Source organism: Gambusia affinis, linkage group LG05, assembly GCF_019740435.1.
Source record: "Gambusia affinis linkage group LG05, SWU_Gaff_1.0, whole genome shotgun sequence".
Taxonomy (NCBI): domain Eukaryota; kingdom Metazoa; phylum Chordata; class Actinopteri; order Cyprinodontiformes; family Poeciliidae; genus Gambusia; species Gambusia affinis.
The window spans coordinates 11,803,008-11,830,078 of NC_057872.1; the positions used below are offsets into that span (position 1 = coordinate 11,803,008).

The following is a 27,071-nucleotide window of genomic DNA, read 5'->3' on the forward strand; positions in this document are numbered from 1 at the left end:
TTCAGGAAGTTATCAACAGCACTGCTCCATTAGCCCTTTAATAACGTTGCACTGAAAAGTAGCTCGTATGAGGAACTCGGCAGATGTCAGGCTTTGCTAATTGCTGCTGGCTTGTCTGAAGGAGCTGAGCGATGGAGTCGCCATGGAGGTTCTGCTCTGTGAGGTGGAAGCTCGGAAACTGAGGCGATGCTAGATCCACCCACGTGTTTTGAACAGCTGGATGGCTGCCACGGGAGATTAAAGAATTTCTCAAACATGTATGAAAGAATCAAGGAAACTCCAGGTAGGTTTTTAATGAGGGAATAACATTATAACATATAAAGGTCAAAAAAGTCAATTTTACGTGGTACTGCACCTTTATTTACAAACTTATAATCCAACATTTTTCTGCTCATAAATGTAACTGTGACTGCAGTGATAAAAAAAAAAAAAAAGTATTTGTAAATACAACTAGCAGCTATAATATGTTTAAGTTGATTGTAATGCCAATTCCCAATCTAAGTTGCCATTTTTACTTTGGATAAAACACAGCAAAAGTCAAAGAACACTAATTGAGTGCATGAACACATACCCCAATAATGCTAAGACCTTTAAGGTAGTCCATCCGGGGCTGAGCCTGAGGAACACAACCTGCAACGACCACTTTTTTTTGCTGCTCCTGGGCTTTCCTGCACAAACACATGAGAGTTTTAGAGAAGATTAACATTAGTCAATAGTTTGGTTTCACAAGTCTGCCACTGTGAGAAATATTTTAATAGCAATGACTGTCCAGACAAGTCTTGATAGTAACTGAGTCGATATGTCAGAAGTTAGCATGTTCCAACAGCAGTTTTTAATGAAGATTAATAAATATTCCTAAGTCAGTGAACAAAACACTGCAGGTTCATGGAGCTCCAATGTAGATACATATGAACCCACACACCATAATCAAAAGCGTTAGTGATCCAACAGACTTTCTGCATCCAGCACCAAATTAAATCCACCTCCAAACTGTGTGCAACTGTTTGTTTCACATATGAATTGCAAATATTAAATCTGCTGAATCTCTGTACTCAAAATATAAAATATACTTCCAAGGAGGAGTGGTATTGGATATGACTTGAAATTATACACTTACTTCCACTATGAGGGACAAGTTAATCTCAAAGTTACCAAATTAAAGCTCTAAATATGTAAATTGTAATTGTTACTTTTGATACTGTACTGAATTGTGTGCATAAAAACTATACTGATCCAGAAAATTGGTCAAGAAGTCAGACATCTTAGAACAACCGAATGGGTCACAACCTATTCTGCTGGACATGTGGATATCAGGAAGAATAAAATATAATTATTGCTAACTCTCTGTCTTTTTTAGATTTTTTGGTGCCATGTTAAACATTAAACATAGTGAAAATTTTTAACTGTGCCGTTACTCACAATTAACAGATGTTTGATGAAAACAATATTCTAAAACAAGACTAAGATGCCATTTAATTTCTATTTTATTTTTTTTTATCCATTGCAGAAAGACTTTCAAGGAGCCAAGGTAGCTTTAGAACGTTTTACTTTTCCTGACACTGCAGGAATCAAGGTCAACTGAGACAAAGCAAGTAGAAGTCTATCCAATATTCTTTACTAACTTCCAAAAATCATGCAACTGAAAAAAATGGTTATTCTCGCTTTTAAAAAAGTTTTAGCTCAGTCTCTCATGTTCAATATTTCAACTGGCCTTCACAGAGACCCATAAATTTGCAATATTTTTACAGCACTTTTGTTCCAACAAACAAATTAAAACCATCACAACCCCCAAAGATTGTTCATCAGTTTCAAGTTTGAAGAAGCAAACATTGAAGCAGTCATGTGCATGAGCTGTTCCCCAAATGCAAGTAATCAGAAGTCTGCAGCTGCAAAATTTATCTGAAAGGGTTTTTTTTGTTGCATTTACATCATTCATCAGGTTTGTAGTTACTACACAGAATTTAGAAAGCGAGGTCCCACTCAGGAATCGGGATCTGCAGCTGATAAGTGTGGCACCTCGAAAATCTGTTCAGGTTTAACATTTCCTAAGAGTTCAGAGTTACTGTACTTGGCATTTAAACTGCAACAAAGTTTAAATGCAGCCCTGCTGTGGAAGGGATAGGGTTAGGGTTAGGGTCTCAGCATCACTGAACGTAATCTACATAAACAATCCATTTTAGAACCTCGCATTTGAAACTCAAAAGAGAAATAGACTAGCTAGCAAAAAAATGTTTCAGGAAATGAAATCATGAAGAAAAGTTCTCAGAAACCCATTGACAGTTAGCAGTTATTTATATTCACTGGGAAGTTATCATTCATATATTATTTAAAACAACATGTCATTGATCTTGTAGATTCCTATTTAAATGTACTGAACAAAATAAAACAAAGCTATGCAGATAAACAGTGTCCCAAAATGTGTGTGTGCGTGTGTGTACACATGATCTGTGCAAGTCTCTGTGTCACCTCCAGTTAGTGGCAGTGAGATTTGAGACACGCGGTCTGTCTGACAAAAGCTTTTGGAGGAGCTGCCCAGACTCTGCCATAAATCTTTAATAATGAAGCCTCCTGACAGCAGGAGTGAAAGAGGGAGGGAAGGATGGAAGAGGGGAAGCACATAAGTAGGGAGAAATCGTAGGAGGGGGACTGAGAAGCAGCAGTGAGGCTGGATGCAAACTGTCAGTAGTGTTTTAATTCACACCGTTTGTATTCAGCAAAACAAAGAGAGCTAGTGATGGAGGAGGAGGACTGTGCAAGGGAAAGGAATGTGAAGGCAGACGACTCAATTCAAAGCCTGCTTACACTGTCACATGAATGAGAACTGGAAGGACAGATGAAAAATGGTACAAGATGAAAGAAAAAAAAAAAGACAGTGAAACCAAAATTCAAAAAGTGTTCATTGTTTATTTTGGAAACAAAATCCTTATTTTGGGCCAAGTACAGAACATTTGTACTGAGACACTGTAAAAGGTTTAACACTACATGTGGTGTGCTTTAATGCTCCTACACACTTCCACATTTCTAAGCGGGCTGATGGGTAATTACAAAGTGGGCTGACAAATAACGAAAGATATCACTGTGTTGGAAACAATGGCTCATTTTACTCAACTGATCCAAAGTATATTTACAATGTGCATTCAAACTGTCGGGTTTTATCTACTGGCCTTCTGCCACTGCCAGAGAGTAAGGAACAAAATCCATGTTATTGCAACTGCCTTTTTATGGTGTCAACAGACTGTAAAAATATACAGAGGGATGGAAGAGTGTAGCAGTAAAGCAAACTATTCCAAGTCACTAAGAGTAAGTATAAAATTCTGATCAAAAGTTGGAAAGTGTCAGTCACTCTGCTAGAGATCTGATTAAATAATCACTTCTCTTCTTCTGCTACACCTATAAAAAAATTCAATGCTAAAAGAACAAAGCCATAATCACATATACAAACCTTCAGAGATGCATCTGATAAGTGTGACTCCCCATCACAGTTACAGCCATGAAAATCTATCTCCAGCATTAGTGCACATTCAGACACATACACAGCAGGGGTGCAGCTGCCTAATTGACAACATCTCATGCCAAAATACACCAAACGTTCCTTTAATGTGCCTCTCGCTCGCTGCCCATAGACCGAAAGCCATAGCTGACATGACGAGGAAGCAGAGAGCGGCTGAGTTGCTGTCTGAGCGCCCCAGTGGGAAAGGCTGATCACGTTGCGTACAATTCCTGGGAGGGATAAGATGGAGGGGGATTATGGGATGCAGTTGCTATGGTAATGCTTAGTAGTCTAATAAAGCTCTCATTGCCAATGACCCAGACTAGAGCAGATGTCCCCCAAGATCAGACGAAAGGGATGTATGTGTGGGGAGATGTGTGTGTGTGTTGAGGTGTGCACACGTCTCTCCTCCACTCTGCAGCCCTTTCTCAACTCTGTCACTTCTCCTCAAAGTCCTGACACCAAAGGTTCAAACAATGTCTAAACATACTGTGCATACGTGTTCCAGTGGTCCAAGCTGGTGATAGGCGCAGCATTCATAGGACTACACATAGATGGCTGACCTCTGTCGTTTAATGTGGTAGAGAGTGCTGCGCTGTACATACTTGTTTTTAACAGCTGAGTAGACACAGTGAATAAGTCAAATTAGACTAGACTAAATGTCCAACTGAATTGATCAGGTTGACTTGGAGATGCCTCATGCTAGGAATATGACATTAAGTTACCCTAGGCATCAGGCGGACCAGAGAGCATGACCTATATAAGAGACTCTTCAACTTTCACACAGCAAAATCTGAAGAGAAAGATAAAGTGTTCCTTGGAGGATGAGGGTAGAGTCTTCCAAAGAGCTTTTTTTCAATGACAGCAACATGCATTTGGTCGCATAATCACATGACATTCTCTAGAAAGCATTGAATGTCTACAATGTTCTCATTCATGTTTAGCATCAAAACTGATGTCAACATATGTATGAGTGTATGTTAGGCTAATACTGAGCCAGAAGCAACATGAGCAGAGTCTTCAAATCGAATCAGAAGACCAAACTTATCGTTTTAGGTCGGTTAGAGTTATCAAATGGTCTGTTAAATGCCACAATAATGTGGGAATTATTAAAAGAAACAAAATTAAGGTAGGTATATAACAAAAATTTTACCTAAACTTCATTTACAAAAAGATGACTGAAAGTAATGTTTTAATTATATTTTAATATATCAAGATGCACTTGTTTTTCATGGTGCACTTCAGCATAGGAATGTTTAAATGTCTGAATTCAATTCTAAAATAACTATCACTTTATCATGAAATTTCTTCAAATTGTAATTAATTCTTTCTACATTGAATCATGCCATCATGTACTTCATAAATTCATGGCACATTTGTATGCGTATATTTATTTATTTATTTATGTATTTATTTATTTATTTATTTATTATCAACCAGTTTTACTTTATGAAATCTAGAAACCTTTATTTTAGATTATGTTCATTACTGTATGGAAATTTTGGATCTCAATACATCAATGCTGTACAATCAGAAGTGGTTCATTTTAGTTTAGAAGCCAAATATCTAAAACAGACTTTCAGCTATATTCACACATTTATGAGTGTGTGTTTCCGCCCAATGACTCCTTGCTGCGCAGCGTCCTCAGCCATATATAGATAAGGTTTTGGTTACATAGCGGGAGAAAGTATGAGCTCATTACATACACACAGATCCTCTGCCATATGTTCCCTAGCAAACATGTTGCTTGAGGATGAGGTCATAGTGATACGAGCCGTGAGAAACTTTGCGAGGCTGAGAGAGTATGACTTTAACTTAAACGAGATGAGAAAATTAAGATTTTTCTACTCCAAACAATCTGATAAAATTAAGTGGGACATTGAAGATATAGCTCTGTTGCATGTCTATTTCTCTTGCCTATTTACCATATTTGGCCTATCCTTGCTCCTTTTGTCTTCCTCGCCCTCTCATCTGCACTTCAACGGCCATTTCTGGTTGATTTGACAGCGAACCAGCCACTCTGTACACCCCTGACCTCTCTGCATTAGCATAAGCAGCAAGGGGCAAGGTTAAGTACCCATCAAGCCTCTGTAATTAACATGTGAGTCGATGAGTGCACGGGTATTTGTGAGTGTGAGTAAGTGAGAGTGAGCAAATGTTTTAAATTGCTCCTTCACATATTTTCCACTTCTGCAAACTCCTGCTGAATCAATAATGCAGTTATACTCTTGGTCACTGAGGCAATTTCAATTTCACAACCGCTATTGTAATCCAAGACGTTACCCGATTTTATCAACAGGGGGACCCACAAATCATGTTTATTTTTTATATGTTTTATTCAGTGTTCGTTATTTATATTCCTGTGTGTTTTGTAACAGCAGCAAAAAAAGAAAAAAAAAGTCTCCTCTGTCCGACAGAAGAAACTGAACTATTGTAGAAACTGTACTCATTCCTGTGTGTGTTACTATACTAGTAGAGTTTTTCTAAACAAAATAAATTATAAAGAAGTAGCTAACTCTGCACCTGTAGAACCTGAATGTGAACAAACTAAAACACATTATAGTTTGCAATGTGCAGAGTGGGGAAAAGAAAAGAGTGACAGGAAACTGTAAAAAATAACATTTTTATGGCAATGTTACAAGGAGATTTGCTGAGTGCCTTGAGATATGTTGTCAAAAATAAAAGACAAATACATAATAGATAAAACAAATGAGGCTGCCAGTTTTAACAACATTAAAGATAAAGTTAAAGTTGCTGGGTGTGGCGGTGGAACAGGTGTAAAGTGCAACCCATGTATGGAGGGAGGCCTTCGTCCAAGACTTCACAGTTTTGATGACCTTTTCCGCATGTTTTCCATCCCTCACAACCCACTTTCCTGTCTAACAACTGTTAAATAAGGCCAAGAGTGCCAACAAAACCTTACATAAAAAGACAAAGTTTATGTTAATAATAAGAAAATACAACAGTTCATAGGCAAAGAACGTGATTCTTACAGAACATGAACACTGAAATCAAACCCATGATTAAAAAGGTAATTATGTGAGCACCAACAACTGTGTCCATAATCTCAGAGAAGAATGGTAGTTTTCAAACAGGTTGGGAATTCTGATTTAGTGAAATTAGATTTCTTAATCTTTACTTCAAATATTTCAAGAGCTGCTATCAAAAATATCTAGGTTACAGGATAAATAATATTTAGGCAAACATCTTAAGGAACGTGGTTGTGAGGACAGAAAAGCAAATTCAACATCACATCTTTGGAAAATGAAGGAAAGAAATGAGTGGTCTGAAGCTATGAAAAGGTTTGATTGAAGGTGGAGATCTAAGACGCAAAGCTGCTGAATCCCTTTTCTGATTTCACTTGAACACATATCCAGAATGCACTTTTTAAAGCCCATTTGTTTTTTCAGCTCCTCTTCTTAAGAACAGAAACAAAGACAAAAATAAATGAAAATAACTAAACAACTGCAATCAAAAAACAAGGTTGAAAGCACAGGGATGTAGCTTTAATGAAAGAAGTCCAATAAAAGTAACTTGAGATTAAAAGAAAACAATACTAAAGTGAAATGCCATAGCACAGAGATAGATTGCTGTGTTTTTAAAATCTGGAGCACATCTTTGATAACAGTAGCTGTGACAAGGCACCAGAATTAAAACAATGCAGGAAGAGAAAAGAAAATGTTGGCTCTTTTCATTCTTCCTCATTTATTACTAGTATATCATTTACAAGAAACAGGCAATCTATTGACCAATCAATAGACACCTATAACACAGCTATTTTATGGCTGCCCCACGCCGCCTTTGGGTATGCTGTAGATAGGATGCTCCTGCACTGTCCACCTGGGCCTTGTAAAGGAAAGTCAGATGTTATGCGAAGCTTTCAGATTATGGCCTTTAAAGAATGCTGGACACACATTCACACTGCCATGAAAAGGAGACAAATCTGTCATGTAAAATTAGATGAATGTGTAATAAATACCATATTACTGTAAATGAGCTGTATTGACCGCTTGAATGCATCATAATAGAGAAAGGGCTAGTAAAAGACAGAAAAAAAGAGCCATGTGAAACAGACCCACACAGACAGCTGCACAGATGTGCTGGAAATTGCATTAGAGATGAGCACTTCAATGAACTTTAAGAAGGAAGACTGTATAGCTGAATCCTAAAAAGAGCCCCGAGAGTCCCATTTCCCATGCCAAGTCCTGTTATTTATAGAAGAAGTGCTATTATGGGGCATTAAATGTGATAGTACCTAGCCCCAGGCTGTGACAGAGAAAAAGCTGATGAGTTAATATTTCAGATGATAAACAAAGATCTCTATACAAATCCACAGAGATCGTGCATTTAGGTATTTTATTCCTGTATTTAAATCACATGGCTATTTTAAAAATTACTACTGGAACTTTGTTTACTGGTAAGTATTGAAATGGTCACTGTTTCAGCATTATACCTCTAGTGTCTGATCAAATGTTGCCAAGGCATAAAATGGATCATGTGAATGAAAATATTTTACAGAAATGTGCTGGGTGAATCTTAGAGCAAGAATGTTGGTTTTTTTTGTTGTTGTTGTTTTTTTATTTTTGTAGAAATGTAAGTACAAGGAAAAAATGTCATAAAATCCAACAAACTTTAGCCTATTGAAGAACAAAATTCCTACATACATTCCTCAGCATATTATTTAATAATGTTCTGGCAATGGAGGTAGTGAGGCAACACAAAGAAAGAATAGAGGAATGTTACCTACTGAAAGATTACTCTCTCATTCTGTACAAGGTTACAAACTTCCAGCGCTATTGCAACATCTTTCCTTTCATACACAGAAAGGTTCTACACATGATTGAATCTGAGGGAAGCGATACTGTTCAGCCCGATCAATCAGAAACTCTGATAATAGCAAGAAGGCTGTGCTTTCATTTCTTGATGTTGGTTATTTTCTGTAGCAGTCCTGCACTATTTGCTGCTAATCAATGAAATGTTCAGAATCTGCACCATAGGAGACAAAAAGCACACACGGCAGGTCAACGTTAGCAGAAAGTACTATCTTGAAACTGAAATTTTGGTGATTCTACCTCAAGTAAAAAAAGAAATGTTTAGTCTGCTTTGTTGCCAAGACAATGCGGGGAGGTTATGTTCATCTGGTCTCCACTCTGTGTGAAGCTGCACTATTCTGTGTGAGTGGCCATCTCTGTGTAATTATTTGAATCCAAAGATCAGACAAGGGGTAAGTCTTTGTTATAATGACTCAGGTGAAAGGCCACTCTTGGCTGAATGCATTCAGACAAAATTATCCCAAGCGTAAACAATCAAGGTTGGTTTCAAGGTCATAAATTATTACAAGACCTCTCTCGAAAAATTGCAATTTCACATGCTCAATGACCTGGAATCATTCAAACAATCAGCAACCGAGCAGCAATCAAAATAACAGAAAGGACGAATAATTACGCCACTTAAAGCAGCAAAGCAGTCATCAATAAAGCCATAAAAACGTTTACTTCTTGAAAAGTTGCTACAGACTAAAGCAAAAGTGTTGCAGATTAGTTGATTAATGAGGATTAAATGGAAATGGAAGAAGGAATCCTGCTTGGAGAAAAAAAAAGTCTGTTGTCTAACACTTAAAAATGGGAATCAAGTTTGCTTGATTTTGGTTGGTTTTTATACTCTCCTGGCTGTAAGAATAGAATTTTAACAACACTCTGTTTAATTGATGGAAATACCATTTGAAGGTTTTTGTTTATATTATACATGTACATAAGTATAAATAGAAAATAATATATTACAGTTTAAGTCACTATAAATAAATGAATAAAGACTAAAGTCTTTACTTAAACTGGTTATTTTTTTGAATGCTATTCTTTTTTGCTGTTGTGTATTTTCCGCAGCTTCTAGTGATTCCATGTTGTATGGCAATCTTTCAAAAAAATAAAACAGAAGAAATCTTGACTGAATCATAAAGTCCCAGACATGTCAGAAAAAGAGCGTTAAACCAACAGTCAAACATTATTATACTGGTGGAATGATTTGGGCCATTTTGCTGCTTCAGATGACGGGACCACTCATCGTCTTGCCATAATTGATTCAAACCATAAATTCTGCTTTCTAGTAGAAAGTCCTGAATGAGAATTTTGACCTGTCAGTTTGTGACCTAACATTGGGGTTATGTGGGAAAAACAAAGCTCCAACGCAAGTCCAGAGGTTTAGAAATGTCCTAGTCAAAGTCTGGACTTGCATTCAACAGTGTTGGCATATACTTAAACAGGTTGTTAATTAGGGCTGAGCATTCATTATTAGTAAATAATTTGCTAATGAGGGGATTTTAAAAGGCATTTTATTCCAGATTTTATTTCAGAGTAAAAAAAAAAATAGAAGTGGCTTAATGCATATGAAAACCACACTTTTCAGATTTCTGTTTATAAAACATTAAAAACCCTGTCTCTGTTTAACATCACCTTACAATGACTTAATTTGTGTTGATGTGTACTGAACAGTTTATTGTCTGATAAAAACACTATATATACTTGCATATGTTTACACTATAGTAAAGACTGCAGAATCCTAAGGAAGATAGTCATACCACCATTCTTCCCAGGCTGTAAAAGTTTCTACATTTTTCTTTAAGTTTCTCAGCTGAGGAACACTGAGTAATACTGTCACATTTCATATCCCTTTCTCTTCTGCTGAGGATACAGACTCCCTTGAGGATTTAGAGGCAAACCTTTAAAGGTCAAAGATCTCACTGTCATCTTTCATGACTTAATTTATATCAATCACATCTCTATACTTTAACTTATTGAATCTTGAAGCGACAATGGTGTGACGGATACGTTGAAAAACTGTATTTCAACTATTATGAAAGTAGAACTGCAAAGTTTCGCAACTAGTTATGCTGTCACTTTTCTCCCCCAACAGTGTACAGAGAAAGGACACTATTGCAGAGGGCATGCATGTCATCCCTTATAAGTTGCAGTGAGTATATAGTATCTAAGTGGCTCAGGACTTTCTGGGTCACTGCTTGTTTAGCCAACACCAGCAAATGTCAGCTTTGGAAATCTTCAACTTAAAACAAGACCACAGGGAGAATGTCAAAAGCTTACAGGTGCTTCTTTGACCCACCATTACCCTTTTGTCTCCTAGAGCTTTATACCTGCACTTTTGTATGTCTACTTATTAGATTTGTGTAAAAAATAAACACTAGGAGTCAAATACACAGCTAGGTGTATTTGACTCACTATAAACTGAGTGAGTTCATGCAGGGGTGCCCAAAGTCGGTCCTCGAGGGCCGGCATCCTGCATGTTTTTGTTCTCTCCCTGGTGGTAGTAACAACCTTCTCAGCAGGTCAGTATTCTCCTAAGGCCTCTAATGAGCCATCATTTGATCCAGGTGCGTCAAACCAGGGAGAGAACTAAAACACGCAGCATGCCGGCCCTCGAGGACTGACTTTGGACACTCCTGGTTTATAGTGAGTCATCAAACCCTTGTAAGCTGAGTAGCTCAGTTCCAAGAACCTTCTGTAGAACAACAACCTGGCCTGACCTTTTTGAAAAATACAAAGCATAATACTGTAAGAAGCATAATTAAAGCCAAAATAAAGATTCAGTTTTGTTCCTGAGGCAGTTTGACAGCAAGTCAGTGTGGGGATAATGAGAGAGAAGCGAAGCAGCAGGTGCTGTAGTTTACCTGTGTTTTGTCAGTACAGGTGAACAAAGGGTCAGAGCAGTCCTCTCCATGTACCATCTGTCAGATGAGTCAACGTTTCAAAAGACATTTCTCCACATTCAGACCAAATCGACACTTCCTGGGAAACAGGCTGGACATTTTTTTTCTCCCCCTCTTAAAAGAAATCCCAATACAAATATTAGGTTGATATTTTACTTTGACTATTTATGAATAATGATGGAACTAAAATAAAGCAAGTCAGTGTAAGTCATTTGCTTTTCTTTTTAATATTTTAATGAACCTGTGATCAAAAGTACATTCACAAATTTTAAGCAGCTCGTCCAACAAAGCAGTCATGCAACAACAACAAAAATATAAGCAAGATTCCCTCCTCTTTTGAAGTTTTCTATCATTTTCTTTTTCTTCTTTGACACCTAAAAGCCTAATGAGGCAATGATGAGATTATCTTTCCTTGCCTAATTAAAATCACAATGAACTCTAAATAAAGACTTTACATCACTAGTTTAAAATTACAAACGTGAGCCATTTAGCTACAACGTGTAATAAAATTATTCATTTTACAGAGTTCTTTTGCTTAACATACTTTCAGATCTATCAAATATGATTTGGATAAAATGTGGATAATACTGGAAGAGAACAGAGTAAGTTGGAGTTATGACTGTGTTGCAGCATCACTAATTCAGCAGCTGTTGTAATTTTTTTATGTGTAATTTTTAATCAGCTGCCTTGTATTCTCAGTAATATAGTTTGCACTGACAAGTTAACATTTCCAAAACAAACCACCAAAACTAAGGAAAAACTGGGACAGATTTAAATAAAGACACATTCTGACAACTACATTGATTAAATTGTATTTTCATAATTATCAGGCTGAACACTTTTCTTTTATTTTTTTTTTACCATCTATGATTTCTTAGAGAGTATTAAAGTGTTGGACAACACATGCTTTTCACAGTGTAGTTCAGGCTTAAATTCTTAATGAATCAGACACTGGCATTGTTCAGTCTACATGAGGAAGGTTTTCTTTCCAATATTCTTAATCACTTGCTCCTGACACATTTTTTGCCAGTCCTCTTTACATGTGTAAATATTTTAAAGGATTGGGTTTTGATTATGTGGCATAACTGTCTTGATATTTGTATTATATCACTTTTAAATGATTTCCCCTCAAATTAATTTTGTAGCATTTGATGAGAATTCTCAGGGGGGAAAAAAGTGTTCCTATCGGTGGGCTACATTAGAGATTATATTACATGAGAAAAAAAAGACATGCAAAATTAAACAAAGAGCACAGGGGTAACGGTGTAGCCTTGTTTGAAAAAAAAAAAATACCTGAAGAAAAAGAAGCAAACACCATATGAGCATCTGAGAGGCATTTCTCTCTTCTTTGGTCTTCTTAAAACCTCTTTCAGTTCAGCACTCCCAAAGAGTGAACGTGTCACTAAAACCAAAGTTAATTAAATTTAAATCAAAGTGGCTCTGGTGGGTCAACTCATTTAATTTGAAGTAAAACAGCTTCCTTCTTATAAAGATACTCCTAAACGTTGCCCACCTTTTTAATCCATCTCTTCCCATTTTTCTCCTCCGCTACTCTACCACCATTTGTCTTCTTCTCTTGCATGTTATCTATTTAACTGGAAATTTAATTAAACGCACTTTATTGCTATAGAATTGCTGAGGCATCAAGGTCATTAGTTATGAATAAAATTGCTTCATGTTGAAGCTATAGAGTAACAGTATTACCCTGATTCGGAGGATGTGTGTGGGTATAATCACATGTCAATTGCCATAGCATTAATCTTTACTGTGGGGGGCACACAAATATTAGGAAAATGTGAGATTTCTGATAATATTAGTGAATTTTGCGATAGTGATGCAACTTGCGACAAATAATAAAAAACAACAAAAAAACAAAAACAAAAGTGTTGTCTTTCTGCTTTGGGTTCACAGCAATTGTAGACCTAAGGTAATAAATTCCAGCTACTAGATGGGAAAAAATTATTTAATGTTTCCATCTCAACTAGGTTTTATTAAAAAGTTATTTCTGGCTGGCATTTGCTGCTTTGGCATTGACACAACATAGCTTGTTTTTAAATGACTTGATAGCCTTACCACCTCTGTACCATCCACAGCTTTTAATGCTGCATTGTGCAGGTGTTACCAAGCACAGGCATCCAGAACTTGAAAACATGCTGCTTAAAAACCTAGCTAACACTTATTGCAGTCCAGTTAATCCTTATGACATACACAATGTGTACATAGATATTGGGATAATGATATATTTCCAATAAATTGTTCAGCCACAATTTAAAAATTAAATTGCCTGCTTTTCAATTTGCCATCTTCTTAAATATTAAAAAAGCTCAAAAAGTTATTCTACTCACACTGAATTTCTTGGTATGCTTCCTTTCAGTGAGTTTTAACAAGTATAAATCCATAGCAAAAAAACATGGTGGTGAAAATGTCAAATGGAGTAACTTTGAATTGGCAATCATTTGAAGCTTGACACATAGACTTAAAAAAAAAATCACCTATAAAGTTTGAGACATGATTTTTTTTATTATTATTATTATTTTTTGAAAATTAAATCACAACTGTCAACTTGAATTTCTGTTTTATTGTTTTTATCTACAATTACAAATCTTTTAAAAAGTACTGAGAGCAGTTATATTCAGCCTATATTATGATGATAAACCAAAATAAAATTTCTTTCCTGTTTTAATTTATTATGGTGCAAGGGATACGTGAATTATAGCATGACAGCATATGTTTGAGAAAGCAGGTAAAAAAAAAAAAAAAAAAAAAACTAAGTCCAATAAAGGCACAATTTCTGCTAAATGTGTCATCAGTTGAAACCGATACAGTGGGGAGAAAAATTATGATAATAATAATCAAACCCTTGGAAGCTTGGTTCATTTCCAGGATACCCATTTAAAATAGGAAAACTGAAATAGCATGTCCAGTATGCTATTTCATACTAGAAATTTTTGAAAAATGTTTCAAGTCACCTTTTTTAAAAAAAAACAAAAAACATGGTTTTCTTCAGATAGGTTATTCATTTTATCACATTGTTCAATATGAGTGAAACAGGTGTACATCAAGTTAGGTGAGGTGGAGATTTCTAAATTTAAATCAGTAATAAGTTTGCTGAATCTGTCTTTATTTCAAGCCTGTCACACAGGCAGTGACAAATGTCCATGGAGAATAAAATCTACATGCCTGGATATGATGGTCACACAAACAAGAAGCCACACACAGTTATCATGGGAAACATTTGGAAAAACAAAACCACCTTTATCTATTAGATCTAAAATTCACACGTTATCTGTATAATGCAATTTTGAATTATTTTAAATCAGTCAAAAATAAATTTAATAGATGGAAAAAGCAATAACAACTGGCATGTGGAGTGTTCTCTAAAGTACATAAAGAAAGAAATGCTTTAGTGTATTGAAAAACACAAGACTAAAACATCCAGAGCAGAAATAACTACAAGCATCTCTACACAGAACTAAATCCAATAGGAAAAGTCTTTACAGTCTTTAGGATGACCTCTGACCTCTCTAACATGACCTTTACAAAGAGTCACGGCAGATTAATCAAACAACTGTTTCAAAATCCCTCATCGATGGAAAAACATAAATGATTACAGGCCAAATAAAAATAACATTCAGTCAGCCGCCTGCTGGGAGCGCTCACTTAAAGATATTTATTTTTTTCATTGCAGACACCAGCTGACATTGCATCTCAATCTTGAACACCTGCCCTGCTGCACTAATCACTATACTGTTCTCCATAACCCCCCGCCTCCAAAACACACACTTTTTTGTCATATAAATTATCTCAGATACACTCCGACAGTCACTCATGGCACATTTTTGAAACACTTAAAGCACTGCAGGCACACACCAACTGCCTCTCTGACATCATTAATATTGCACACACCACGCAGTTATAGCTCTTATTTCAGTCAAGTCTGCCCTGATTTTAGAACATTTGCAATTATCTGAACATAAGACTGAACTATTAAAAAAGATCTTCAATCCTTGTATTATGTTGGCCTCAAGAGGTGTAAAACCACAGCTGGGCAACAGGGAAAAGCCATCAGTACTAAGCTCTGCCGGAGGAACTGATGAAAGTTGAGAAGTTTTTTGATTGCTGTTCAGGCGGACCTTTTAAGGACGGATACTATGTGACAGGCTGTAATTATGAACCCATTTACTTAAAGGGCCACTCATCCACACATCCCCACTCAACCAGATGAACAAATAAAAGGAATATCTATTTGTTTTGAGCTTGTGGTCAATTGAGGGAAAAGCTGAAGGGGCTTTGACAGGTTTTTATCAGATTGTGCTTTCAAACTGGTGGCAAATATTTTTCTTCATCCATGTTGGACTAAATTACTTGTTTAAGTTCAAGTCAACTATAGGCAGGATTTTGGCTCTTTTAGACATTTTACTTTTTTAACACTATTTTTAGCCTGAAACCCGTAAAATGTGCACTTCAAAAGAAAATATTATAGCAAGGTCATAATCCGGTCAGCCTAGTTCTTGGTGTAGTTCTCAGACTGCCCTGGGCTCAGTGTTACAAACATAGGACATCTGAATTAAGCAATATACAAGGTCTTTCACCATGCCTTTTCCCCTATGTAGCTGTCAGTCTCTCTCTCTATCCCCAAGACTATTTCCTGCGTCTGCATACCCGAAAATGTAGGCTAATGCCCTGTAGAACTGACAGATTAAATGCCAATCCCTGGGTTGTACCAAAACCAGCCCCAGGCATCAAGTGTAAAGTGTGTGTGTGTGTGTGTGTGTGTGTGTGTGCGTGTGCGTCTCCAGTCAGATGCAAACCCATGTCTGGTGTCTGCCGTATTGGAGCATGGACATAAAACAACTGCCCCAAGTAAACAACTCAAAAGGTCACTGCAGATTCCTGACTGTTTATACCTCGATGTCAAGTCGATGAAAAGCAAACAGCTTTGGCCTTAATGTCACTCACTTCTATGCATCAGTTCATTTAAAACAAAACACTGTGAGGCTTGTAGCAGCTCCTTGTATTATAGGCACTTAAATAATAACACTTTAGTGACTGTTCAGCAATGTCAACATTTTGTATATTTCTGAATACATCTCAGTGTTGGAGACTGACATTTATAGTTTTCTGGGGTCACTACACAGTTTATTACTGAAGCAATGTGTTAATTTAAAGACTTGTGACAGAGTGCAGAACTAATTCTAAATGTTTTCAGTTCACTTAAAGGTTCAAATCAAGGTCAGGAGACCAAGTAAAACTGTGGCAAAGGTTGGGCTTTTATTTTATAATAATTTGTACGAGAAACACTTGGTGTGAACGGAATTTCATAATCCCAGAGTCAGTGGATATTTTACTGGCAGATATTCCAATGTATATACAGAGTTGGTCAGCATTTAATTTGAAGCAAATTAATACCAGCTTTTTTAAGTAGATTGCTTTACATAAGTAAAAATGTTGCTGTCTTTAGAAATGCACAGAAGAATCAGTTGCTGACTTTAATTAGGTGCTTCTCAGTTTGCACCTAGAGTTTCTGAAGGTCAGAAACTCTAGAATCAAATATATTTTCTACCGTTGAATGCCGGCAACCAAAGGCACCCTTCAGTGTGCAATCCTGTATGAAGTCAGGCCTTCTAAACGTTACCTATTTTCAATATAGTGAAGTGTTTACGACTTCAGAGAGTGTCAAAGGCAAAGAGATGTAAACTATTCAAAAAGAAACTATTTCCTATAACACACTGAGTTTTGTCTTGTACACTGATGTCTCAAGAAAGCAAGAAAAAAGGAAGAAGATAACAAAATGTTTGAAAGGAGTACATCAAAGTCACTATTTTTACCCTTTTGAGCTTCCAACCTGTGCATGTCACCAAGCATGAGGATTAGAACATGTTGAAATTCTTTTGGAAATCTTAGTGTTAAGCTCATCACCCAGTGGAAAATGTCATTTTAAAATGCCAACTTATTCATCATTAAAGAGCCCGAAATTAGCCACAAAATTCAAATCTGTACTTGCCTACTTTTAAAATGTTGGTTTTAACAAAATTAAAAAAGCCACTTATTGTGACTTAGCATAAATGCATATGTTTGTGTCTTTACATAGTAAAAATAAAAGCACACAAGGAATCACCTGCTTTTTAATTCAACAAATTAAAAAGGTAATTTCAGAAACCTGGGTAGACCTCACCTTTCAAAAACACATAAAGACAGATACAAGTTGGCTTCTATCACTAAAGGACATTTCCAGGATTAACAGATTAATGTCCAAACAAGATTTTGAGAAACTTGTGTCTTCACAAGTCTGCCTAAAAAATTCAACCAACTACAAAAATGTTGTAACTGTGTTTTGTTTCATCATACAAAACTACAGGCGTGCCTATCAATCGGCCACCGATCATTATCAGCCGAATACCCTGGAAAAGTGTATGATCGGTGATCGCCGATCACGATCTCTTGTTGCCGATCACAAACTGATCACCTGTATCTCATTGTGCAGCCTGCATGTGCATTTCATCTTCTCTTTCCTTCACACTGCGCAAGCGCGGCAAAAAATCCTAAGCGATGTTGTGTGGAACTATAATGCTCTAAAAATGAATGGGGAAGTTTGTGTGTTGCGGTAAAAAAATACCTCGGGGGTAAATAAGTTCAAAATGCATCAACATCACAAATCTAATATATGACTTTTAAAAAACAAGTATTTGACAGAGTTTGGCTACATCAAGGCTCACTGCAGGAAAAACAAGACATCCGGAGTGGCCAGATAGCAAGTAAAGCAGCGCACAACTAACAACCCTCACCCGGTTGGTCAGTATTTGCAGGTCACAAGTCCTGCTGGAAAATAAAATCTGCAACTTTGTAAAGTTTGTCAGCAAAGCGAAGCATGAAGTGCTCTAAAAATTCCTGATTGTGGACTTAATAAAACACTCTAAAACACCATAAACAGATGACATGACTGCCTAAATCTGTACTGTGAAAAAGTCTTTTTTCTCCCTTTAGAACATCTCCTGCATGGACAGTGTGGCTCAACCTAAGAAATGCAACATTCTGACAATAATAAATATATGTAATATAATGTATAATTCACTCAACTTCTACATAGCAAAATAATCATTTGCTGGCACAGTTTTCTCTTAAAATGAAATATTTGGTTGAGACACAAGCAGATAACTATGCCCTGCTTTTAAATGTATTTTTGGCAGCATATGGTCAACACAATCAAGGGCATAAAAAGATAACTCTGAGGAAAACTGTCCTGCTAGCTAGGGACATTCATGCATATTCACTATCCAGCCTACAGATCAGTTATAAATGCAACAGCATAAGCACAAGACTTCTTCTAAGAGTTCATTCTGTACACCCTGAGTCCCCTTTCAATTACCATTAATGATTTTTCTTTCTTATGGTTGGTTCATGAATATTAAAACTATATTGAAATGAATGTAAATACAACATGGGAATTGGTGTATTTTGAAAACAGACGTACAGAGCCGAGTTAGGAACTTATTCATTTAGCACACATTCCCTTGATCATACAAATTAGTGGAAACAGCCAAGTGGAGAAATTCAACACACACAGATGCACGACAACACAAGAGAGGCTTAATCGCATGCTGTTGAGCAACTGTTTTTAATGCATTCAGCATTTATTGATTTGAGGTCTCTGACATTGAATTATACTATAGATTTTGGCATTTAAAAAACACACACATGCATATTTAAATACTCATTCTAATTGACTTTTTAGCATTCAGGTAGTCCTCTGCGCTTTGTGGTGTTTAATAAATTCCAGATGTAAAAAAACATCTGCCCGGTGACTGAGCAACAAGCAGAAGTGAATATCTTAAAGTCTCGATGTAACCTTGCATGATGACTAAAAATAACAGATAAACTTCCCCTTAAAGAGTTGGCACTAAAAAAAACAAACAAAAAAAACAGGCAACAATAACCAAGGCCTGAGTTTTGATATTAAACCTGAATTATTCACAACATCAATATAAACAAACCATATCTTTGAACAACACTGCCCAACTCACTATAGATCAATCTAAATGGGTTTATATGGATAGGTACTGGTGTGCGTATAATTGGAATGTGATATTTGCATATACACAACGCGCAAACCCATCATTGCCTAGACGCACACGAATGCAGCATCGACACCAAAGAAACCTCATGCATACAAATAGTCTTCTCGTGAACTCATACAAATGCCCTGAAAACCTTTATACATGCTGGCTTGGCAGCTATCCACCTGACAGCTCAGGTTCTGTCCACTTTAACATGGATATCTCTGCCAAATGAACATGTTCTGCTTTGATTGCACCTGTTCTCAGCCACATGAGAAAAATAAAAAATAAAAATCAGGGAGAAAGACACTTCGGAAAGGTGTTTTTTTTTTTTTTTTACTCAGTGTGCGGGCATACTGTTTAGATGGAATATGCAGATAATATTATAAACAAAAATGCAATGGTCCACTTAAATTATGTTTTATATATAAATATATATAATTTTGGAGATAAAGGCTGGTTGAAAAACCAGAATCTTAAGTAAAATGTAATAATCCATATAGTCCATATTATTTGCAAAAAGATTTCATTGTACAGTTTTAAACGCTTGCGTTGTTCTGTTGGTTATAATATCCCTTCTTTACTGTGCCTCTGAGATATCGGGTATAAAACTTTAAAACTTTGACAAGTTTTTAAAGTCAAATTATTTTATAATAACAATTTAAAAACAGTAACATCAACCACACCATGGAAATAATAAAACCACTGTTTCATTCAAAGAGCAAATTGTAGAAAACTATTCTGAAATATCAGTTTTCAGAGCAGTTACAGACCGACTCCATGCAGGTAGCAGTATAAAAAAATCATTTTACTTTATTCAGTACATGCCATCTGACAGCCTTAGGGGTAATTGGGGGGCCTTAAATTTTGAACAATTTGTGTTGTTCAAAAATATTCACTAATGCACAATGTCTCTCTTCAGCAAATAAAATGAATGTATGAATGAAAGAAAGTTGACATCCTTTTGACTTTCATGTTAAGGTTGATGTTTTTCAGGAATGACTTGAGTAGAATTTTCAACACTGTGGTAGACAAAATTAATTTTAAAAATATTGAGGAAAAAAAAAACATTTTAAAAAAACGTGTGTGGAGTAGTGTAGCTGGGAACTCAGTCATGGAGAAACTCTTCATCCCCTAATGTTCTGGATGGATTTCAACTCTGACCCGGTCTGTAAAAATATGTGTGAATTTGAAGTACAAGGTTGTGGTACCAGGAGGCGCAGGCATCACGGCCAGCGTGTGACTGAGCGCGAGGCAGCCTACATCCCTGCCTCCGCCTCAGAAAAAACAAAGGCATGTGAGGGGGGGGGGAAAGAGCAATGACAAGTGGGCATTTGGATTCTCTCTGATCTTGAACCCCCTCATTTTGTTTCTCAATCAAGAAAAGAGCCAGCAATGAAAGGCGGAAAAACTTTATGCCTCCCATATGCATGTGTATGGGAGGGTGTGTATGTGTGTCTTCTTAGTGAATAGAGCATTAATTGCATTAGCATTACAGCTGGGTGATTTCCTGTCAAAAAAAAAGTCAGGCGCCATTAAAGGGGACATTTTCAAAGTCTTGAAGAGTGTTATTATTTTGCATTATTTCTAATTGACTCTTTGCAAAAGAAATTGTTTGACAGAAGGGGGGGGGGAAAGGAGTGAGCATCAAGATGCTGTTGCAGAAAAAAGACAGGCAGATTGCATTGTGAAATAAAAATTTTCTTCTTTAAAACAATAATTTGGCCCAGTGAAAAAGAAGTTAATTTTTATGTCTCCAAACCTACAACACATGCTTGTCATTTAATCTTGTGAAAAAGCTAAAAGACTGACATCTTGTCCATTAGATAATGATGGCAGTAATGAAAAACACTGCTGACTTTAACAGATTTGTTGAGGACTAACTGCATTTAAATATTGCAAATTGAATAATCAAATATGAAAAAATGAAGTACATTGATGAATAAGTTGTAAAGCCACTGTCCTCTCTTCTCCTTATCTATATTGTTGTTCTGATAATGCAAAATTGGTTGTGCAGCACACTGTATTGCAGCATGTGGTTGATAGTGGAGGACAACAGAGTTAAATGTTGGACAACTAAGATCATGATGCTGGTGAACTGGTTCTCATTTTTACAAACTGGTCCCCTAACAAAGAGAAGAGTCATAATTTCTCTTATTGGAACATAGGGGGATAAGAAATATTTTTGTAATGCTAAACACATTTGTAAGCAACGTGTTTCAACTTGATTTTTATTCTTCGCTGATGACATTTATAGTTTGAGAGGACGTGGAGAACCCAGCACCAAATATCCCAATGTTACTTTGGAAAAATAAGTAAATTGATCAAGAGGCTCAATGTCAAACATGACCACATTTTTGCCAGGTGTGTGTGCTCCTTGCAAAATGACCAAAATGCAAAATAGTTTCAAATTTAATTTCCCAGTGCTTTTGTAAGAGCATATGCATTTCTCATTTTCTCTTTGAGTCCACAACTTCTGGAATAAATAAATGGGTAGAGTCTCAAGCAAACTCAAGAGGTCTAAAACATAGGATTTAAGATTAGCTTCTGCATGACAACAAGTCTGTCAGAAGAGAACTGTGGCTACTTCGAGGGGAACGCTGGAGTCAAAAACTGAAATGTCAAAATTATTTTTTAGTGATCCAAATTGTGTTCTTTCAATTAGTCTGAATATTTGATCGTTACTATTGGGTCCAATAATGTATTTATTCTGGTTCAGTTCAGCATTTCTTGCAGTTATGTTCCAAAAAATTATTTATGAGTCATGTCAGCTCTTAATATCAAATAAAGTTAAATTACCTCATCATGCACAGTGTAATTTCTTTCCATACAGTGGGGAATGTTCAGGGAAGCTCTAGTTTCAAAACCCAAAATAGCCTGAATGTCATTACTGGTTTCTAAATGACCATAGGATTCCTAACCACAAGAGTTAGGAATCCTATGGTTCAAGGATGATTTCAAAATCATCCTTGGGTATGATTTCCAAATGCCTGAAGGTGTCACGTTCCTCATCCTTGAGAACACTAACTAAGGGCTGAACCTTAGTCCGTGTGCAGTTTTTTCCCTGACGTACTTGATTGAATTTCTGAAGTGATCCTCTGCAGGGTTTTTCACTGTGCAGCTGTTCAGCAACCACAAGTCGGCTTCTGCTGAGTCCTCTGTGGAGAGAAACAAAGTTTAGTTTATTTTTGGTAAGAACACAGAAACTGCAGAGACTATAACACAAACATGAGTTTCAACAAAGCACATTGTTTCCTTAACATAAGAAACATTGTGAAGTACACTCATTTGTGGCAAAAGGAAGACATTTTTTATTTATTTTTTTATTTTGCTAGATCAACTTCCAAGCTGAGAATATAACTGAAATATAGTGAATATATATTGGCATACACTGTTTAAAAAGCAGGTTGATTATCTTCACATTAAATCATAATAAACTTTTCCTTTCCAGATGATGATGATGTCACAGCTTTATACGATTCTGATAAGTTCATGATGTCCATCTTTTTTGCAGTATTTTTTTATACACTACTTTCTTGCATGACACTATAAAAATAAATCAGCCAGTACATGAGGAAGAGAATTGTGGACCACTAAAAGTCAAAGTCAAAGGTGAAGGTGTCACATTCCTCATCCTTGAGAACAAATTAATCATCTAAACTGAAGAGAATAATTTTGACAAATTAATTACCAAGTAGCTCAAATTCGACAAATTCAATGTTTTGGAGTGACCGTGTCCTGATCTCAATGGAATTGGTCAAAACCCCAAACACTTGTAAGAAGCTTGCACAAGAAAACCACAAACATTTAAAATAACTTGCATAGTTTAAAAGGCAACTATAGCAATAAAAACTAAAGCAAATGTATGTATAGTTATGAATTTCAACTTATTCTGACATTTATAAATAGGGAGGTGGGTGTATTGTTGAATAGTTTCTCTACTCATGAAGGCTGATCTGATATGCCTTTGTTCACAGTGAAAGAGTTGCATTATAAATTTGATGCCGATATTCTAAATTCAACACATGCTAAACCAAAGACTAAAAAGTGTTACATCTGAAAATGAATTTAAATTGAGGTTGTTGAAGATTAAAAGCGCCTCCATTTCTGACAAGACACAGTCAGTTCCAATGGAAAGGGCGACCAAACACAAATCATACATATTTGATCAAATTTAGAGCCTTCTTAACCCTCCATGCAGGTTATGGATGACACATTAATACATCTCAAAAACATCTGTTATATGAAGACAAGTACTAAAGGGTATGCAGAAACTTTTTAAACATAAGACACAAACATACTTGGGCATGAGTTAAGAATCAACTGAATTTAAGGTCAGTTTTACACACGTTTTGAGCAGACAGTACCATAAAAATCACACACGTTTCACATTAATTACCGACACTAATATTAAAAAAAGTCTATTGATCTTTCAGTTCTTCAGCCTTCCCTAATGATTTCAGCATACTCAACACTTGAACATGGATTACTGATTTGTTGTTCTGAGTTGTTGAAGGTGTAAAGCACGACTGCTAGAGAGCCGGATTACACCACAACACACAAGTTGTAAACTAGACTCCCGCTTGTTTTGTTTCACATGGAATCAGTTTTGCTGCTGCAGCAAAGCATATGCTGGTCCAAACATATTGTGTTCTCTGCATTTGTTCATCCGGTATACACTAGCTGTGTCTTTCTATGAAAAAAAGATGAACTGTCAAACAGAAGATTCCAGCACAGGAACCAATACTTCTGTTACTTAGAAAGAATAACAAAAAAGAAAAAAACTTTGTGGACTGAGTGGACCACAGTGGTGCTATATCTAGTCTAACACATATGTAAAGACAACACAGAGTTATGAGGAAGGAATCTATTTTATCGACTTCAAAATTAAATGAAAAAAAAAATTATAATTACCACACATAGGGGCACCTGCAGATTTAGTTTGAAACACGAGACGGATCCATGAATGAAGGGGAAAAACTAACAACAAATCTGTCCCACAACTGATTTGAATTGGATAGCAGAAACATTATTGACCCCTTCGTATTTTTAGAGAACAGTTAAAAAATGAGCAACATCTAATAATGTTTCACAAAAATAAATGTGTGCAAGCTTAACAGCAATAACATTAGATAAGTAGTAATACATTAACCTTGAAATACAAAATGATAGCACAGCGAATGGTTAACTTGCAGGACCCCAAATACTTTAACAATTTCTCACGGTAATAGCCATCAAAATATGATGCCTGTATTAGTCAGCTCTGTCAAGTTCCTTCTTTGCTATAAAATAAATATCAAGCAAGCTTCTGGAGTTTCAGTTCAAGGTACATGCCTTCAGATCCAATAGCTTCATCAAATTAAGTCACATGCTCATAGAAAATTAGATGGTGGTTCAGATTACTTCACCTTGACAAAAAGCCAAGTATTGTTAATCTCAAACTTTACAACAACTATATGACTAACACCGATATGAGCACGGACTTGTGTTAGCTTGTTTGTGCGGTTGTGTGATGTAGAATTGTCTCATGTAGAACAAAGCACAAACCCCAGCAATATTGTATGTGTATGAGAAAATGAATCGCTGATCATCAGAAGGAAAAGATTTTATACACGCAGCTGGAAAATCAGGCTTATACTTTTTTTTTTTGTTCTTAAGCAATAAAACAAATGTAAACAAAACAGCGCAAGGGAGGAGACTCAGCTGTGTGGCTGCCGTTTCCTCTCCACCCCAGGGCATTTTCAAGACCAGTTTAAAGTCCACATAACACACTGTCACATAAAGAACTAGGAACAAAAAACATCCAAAACGCTCTAATACACACACACACAGAGCACAAACTATGTATTTATGGATTAAAACCTGAACATTTTACACCTTGACAAAATCCTGTTGCACTACTCCTGCCAGAGGTTTAACACTACACCTATATTTTCCATGATCCTTGTGAGAATATAAGTGTGCTACATTTTTATTTCTTATTGAGGGGCAGATCAGAACAGTTAAGGCTATTTGGCAGTGGTCAATGCACCCACCAATGCATGCATTTTATTTCTGTAAGGTTACAAAAAGCACTGTGATTTCCAATTTAAAGTACCCTGACATTATATTTGAATAAATATCTCCCTCAATAAGCACTAAAAAAAAAAAAAAAAAATCATCCTTTACACTGGGTATTCTCAGTAAATGCTAAAAGACTTGATGTAACCTAACAACATACCCGCTGTGTAAAATATTTTAACCAAAACCACATGTGACCTTAGGTTGAAGGCTGAGGAAGTCCAGGAAATGGAATTTGACTTGAGCGATATAGTTATTTCAGCCTCAAACAAGCTTCGACCCCCGCCTAACAAACCATTATAAGGTATTATGGAAAAATCTCCAGAATAAGTCGGTAAATAAAATCATGAACAGAAAAAAACAAACTAATATTTATTTTTCCTTTTAGCAAGATGCTACAATGAAATGCATTTGTCTGCTATCATTACATCTTTTATCTCACTGTGAGAAAGCAGCTTTCACTAACGCAGCAAAACGTTTCCATGACATGAAATCATGAGGGACTGTTGGAAAATTTTGGGAATCTCTTATTTGCATAAAATTTGACTGATCATTGTCATGCACCCAATTGTCTAAAAGTAATTTGTTTATTTTTTGCCTGTCATGGATTAGACAAGCCTGTGAGAGTTCACTAGAACTAAATGTGAACCCAAAACCTATCTGATGAAACTGAGGCCAGAGGGTAAAGATATGAATAACCATCTGCAAGAATCTTTTGTAAACAGACTCTCCAGCAGGGTGTGGTGTTATACCTGCTTCTGAACACTGCATTACAGTGTGTACAAGTGTGCTACTATAGAAAAAAAATTTATATGGGAATAAAAATAAATCTTAGTCAAAAATGATTTTTATATTTGTATATTTTTAATCGGTCCTTTCATTATAGAACAAAATTTCAGTAGTAGCAGCAGTGTTGGTGCTTCAGCTAATTGATAAATGTTCCTTCAAAAGACACAGAAGAGTGGACTTTTTTGGTTTTGTTCACAAATAGAAATTAAAGAAAACATCCAATGCCAAGCTGTTGACCCTCGTATCTTATAGCAGGTGCTGCTGTGTGTGCGCATGTCTTTGCCTCAATCTGTTCCTGAGTGTATGCATTGAAATATTCACATATGTAGACCTTCACACAGTCTATTTGGAAAAAATCTCCACATGTAAAACCGGATGGCTAAATCTAATCCGTGAGGTTATTCCTGGTCATGACTCTGAATTATCTGAGACAAACTTGTTGGGATTGCAGCACCTGTGGTCAGTATTTGAGTGTGCATGTGTGTTTGAGTATATGTGTACACAGAATCATACATAACACATTCCTATTTCACTACTCGCTATGGAGATGAGTCAAAAAAAGCAAAGAAGTTGTGGGAGCAGGTGCACTCAAAAAAATAAGAATGATGGAATCATGAACAAAGCTGCAAAGGTTTTACTAAGGACAGAAGAGTCATGGCTATACATTAAAAAATAAATGGAATAAAGAATAAGTATATGGGAAAGGAAATGAGAACACAACTAAATACATGGATGCAGGGTATTGCTATGTGAGTAGAAATGGTGCAAGAGAAACAGTACCCTACTGGAAAGGGAAATAAAAGTTCTGTTTTTAAACCAAAGTAAATGGTCCTATGATCATGATTATGGGCAATTAGATCTTTCTTTTTTCACAAACTGCAATGTCATTTTTTGGGGGGGTTTCTTTTGCTGCTTTTGCATGTGTGGATGTCAATTTACCCACAGCTGTGAGCAGCATTCC

The 27,071-nt window shown here is 36.2% G+C and overlaps 1 protein-coding gene across 1 annotated transcript in view; it reads right to left on the bottom strand.

Annotated features, from left to right (window-relative positions):
• The window catches only part of cdkal1 (CDK5 regulatory subunit associated protein 1-like 1), a 186,802-nt gene that overhangs the window by 136,187 nt on the left and 23,544 nt on the right, over positions 1 to 27,071 (bottom strand). Inside the window, exons 4-5 of the mRNA XM_044117411.1 lie at positions 22,335 to 22,419; positions 572 to 668 (exon numbers count right to left, since the gene is read on the bottom strand). Of these exons, the coding sequence (XP_043973346.1) occupies positions 572 to 668; positions 22,335 to 22,419 (182 nt within the window). The remainder of the gene's footprint in view (positions 1 to 571; positions 669 to 22,334; positions 22,420 to 27,071) is intronic.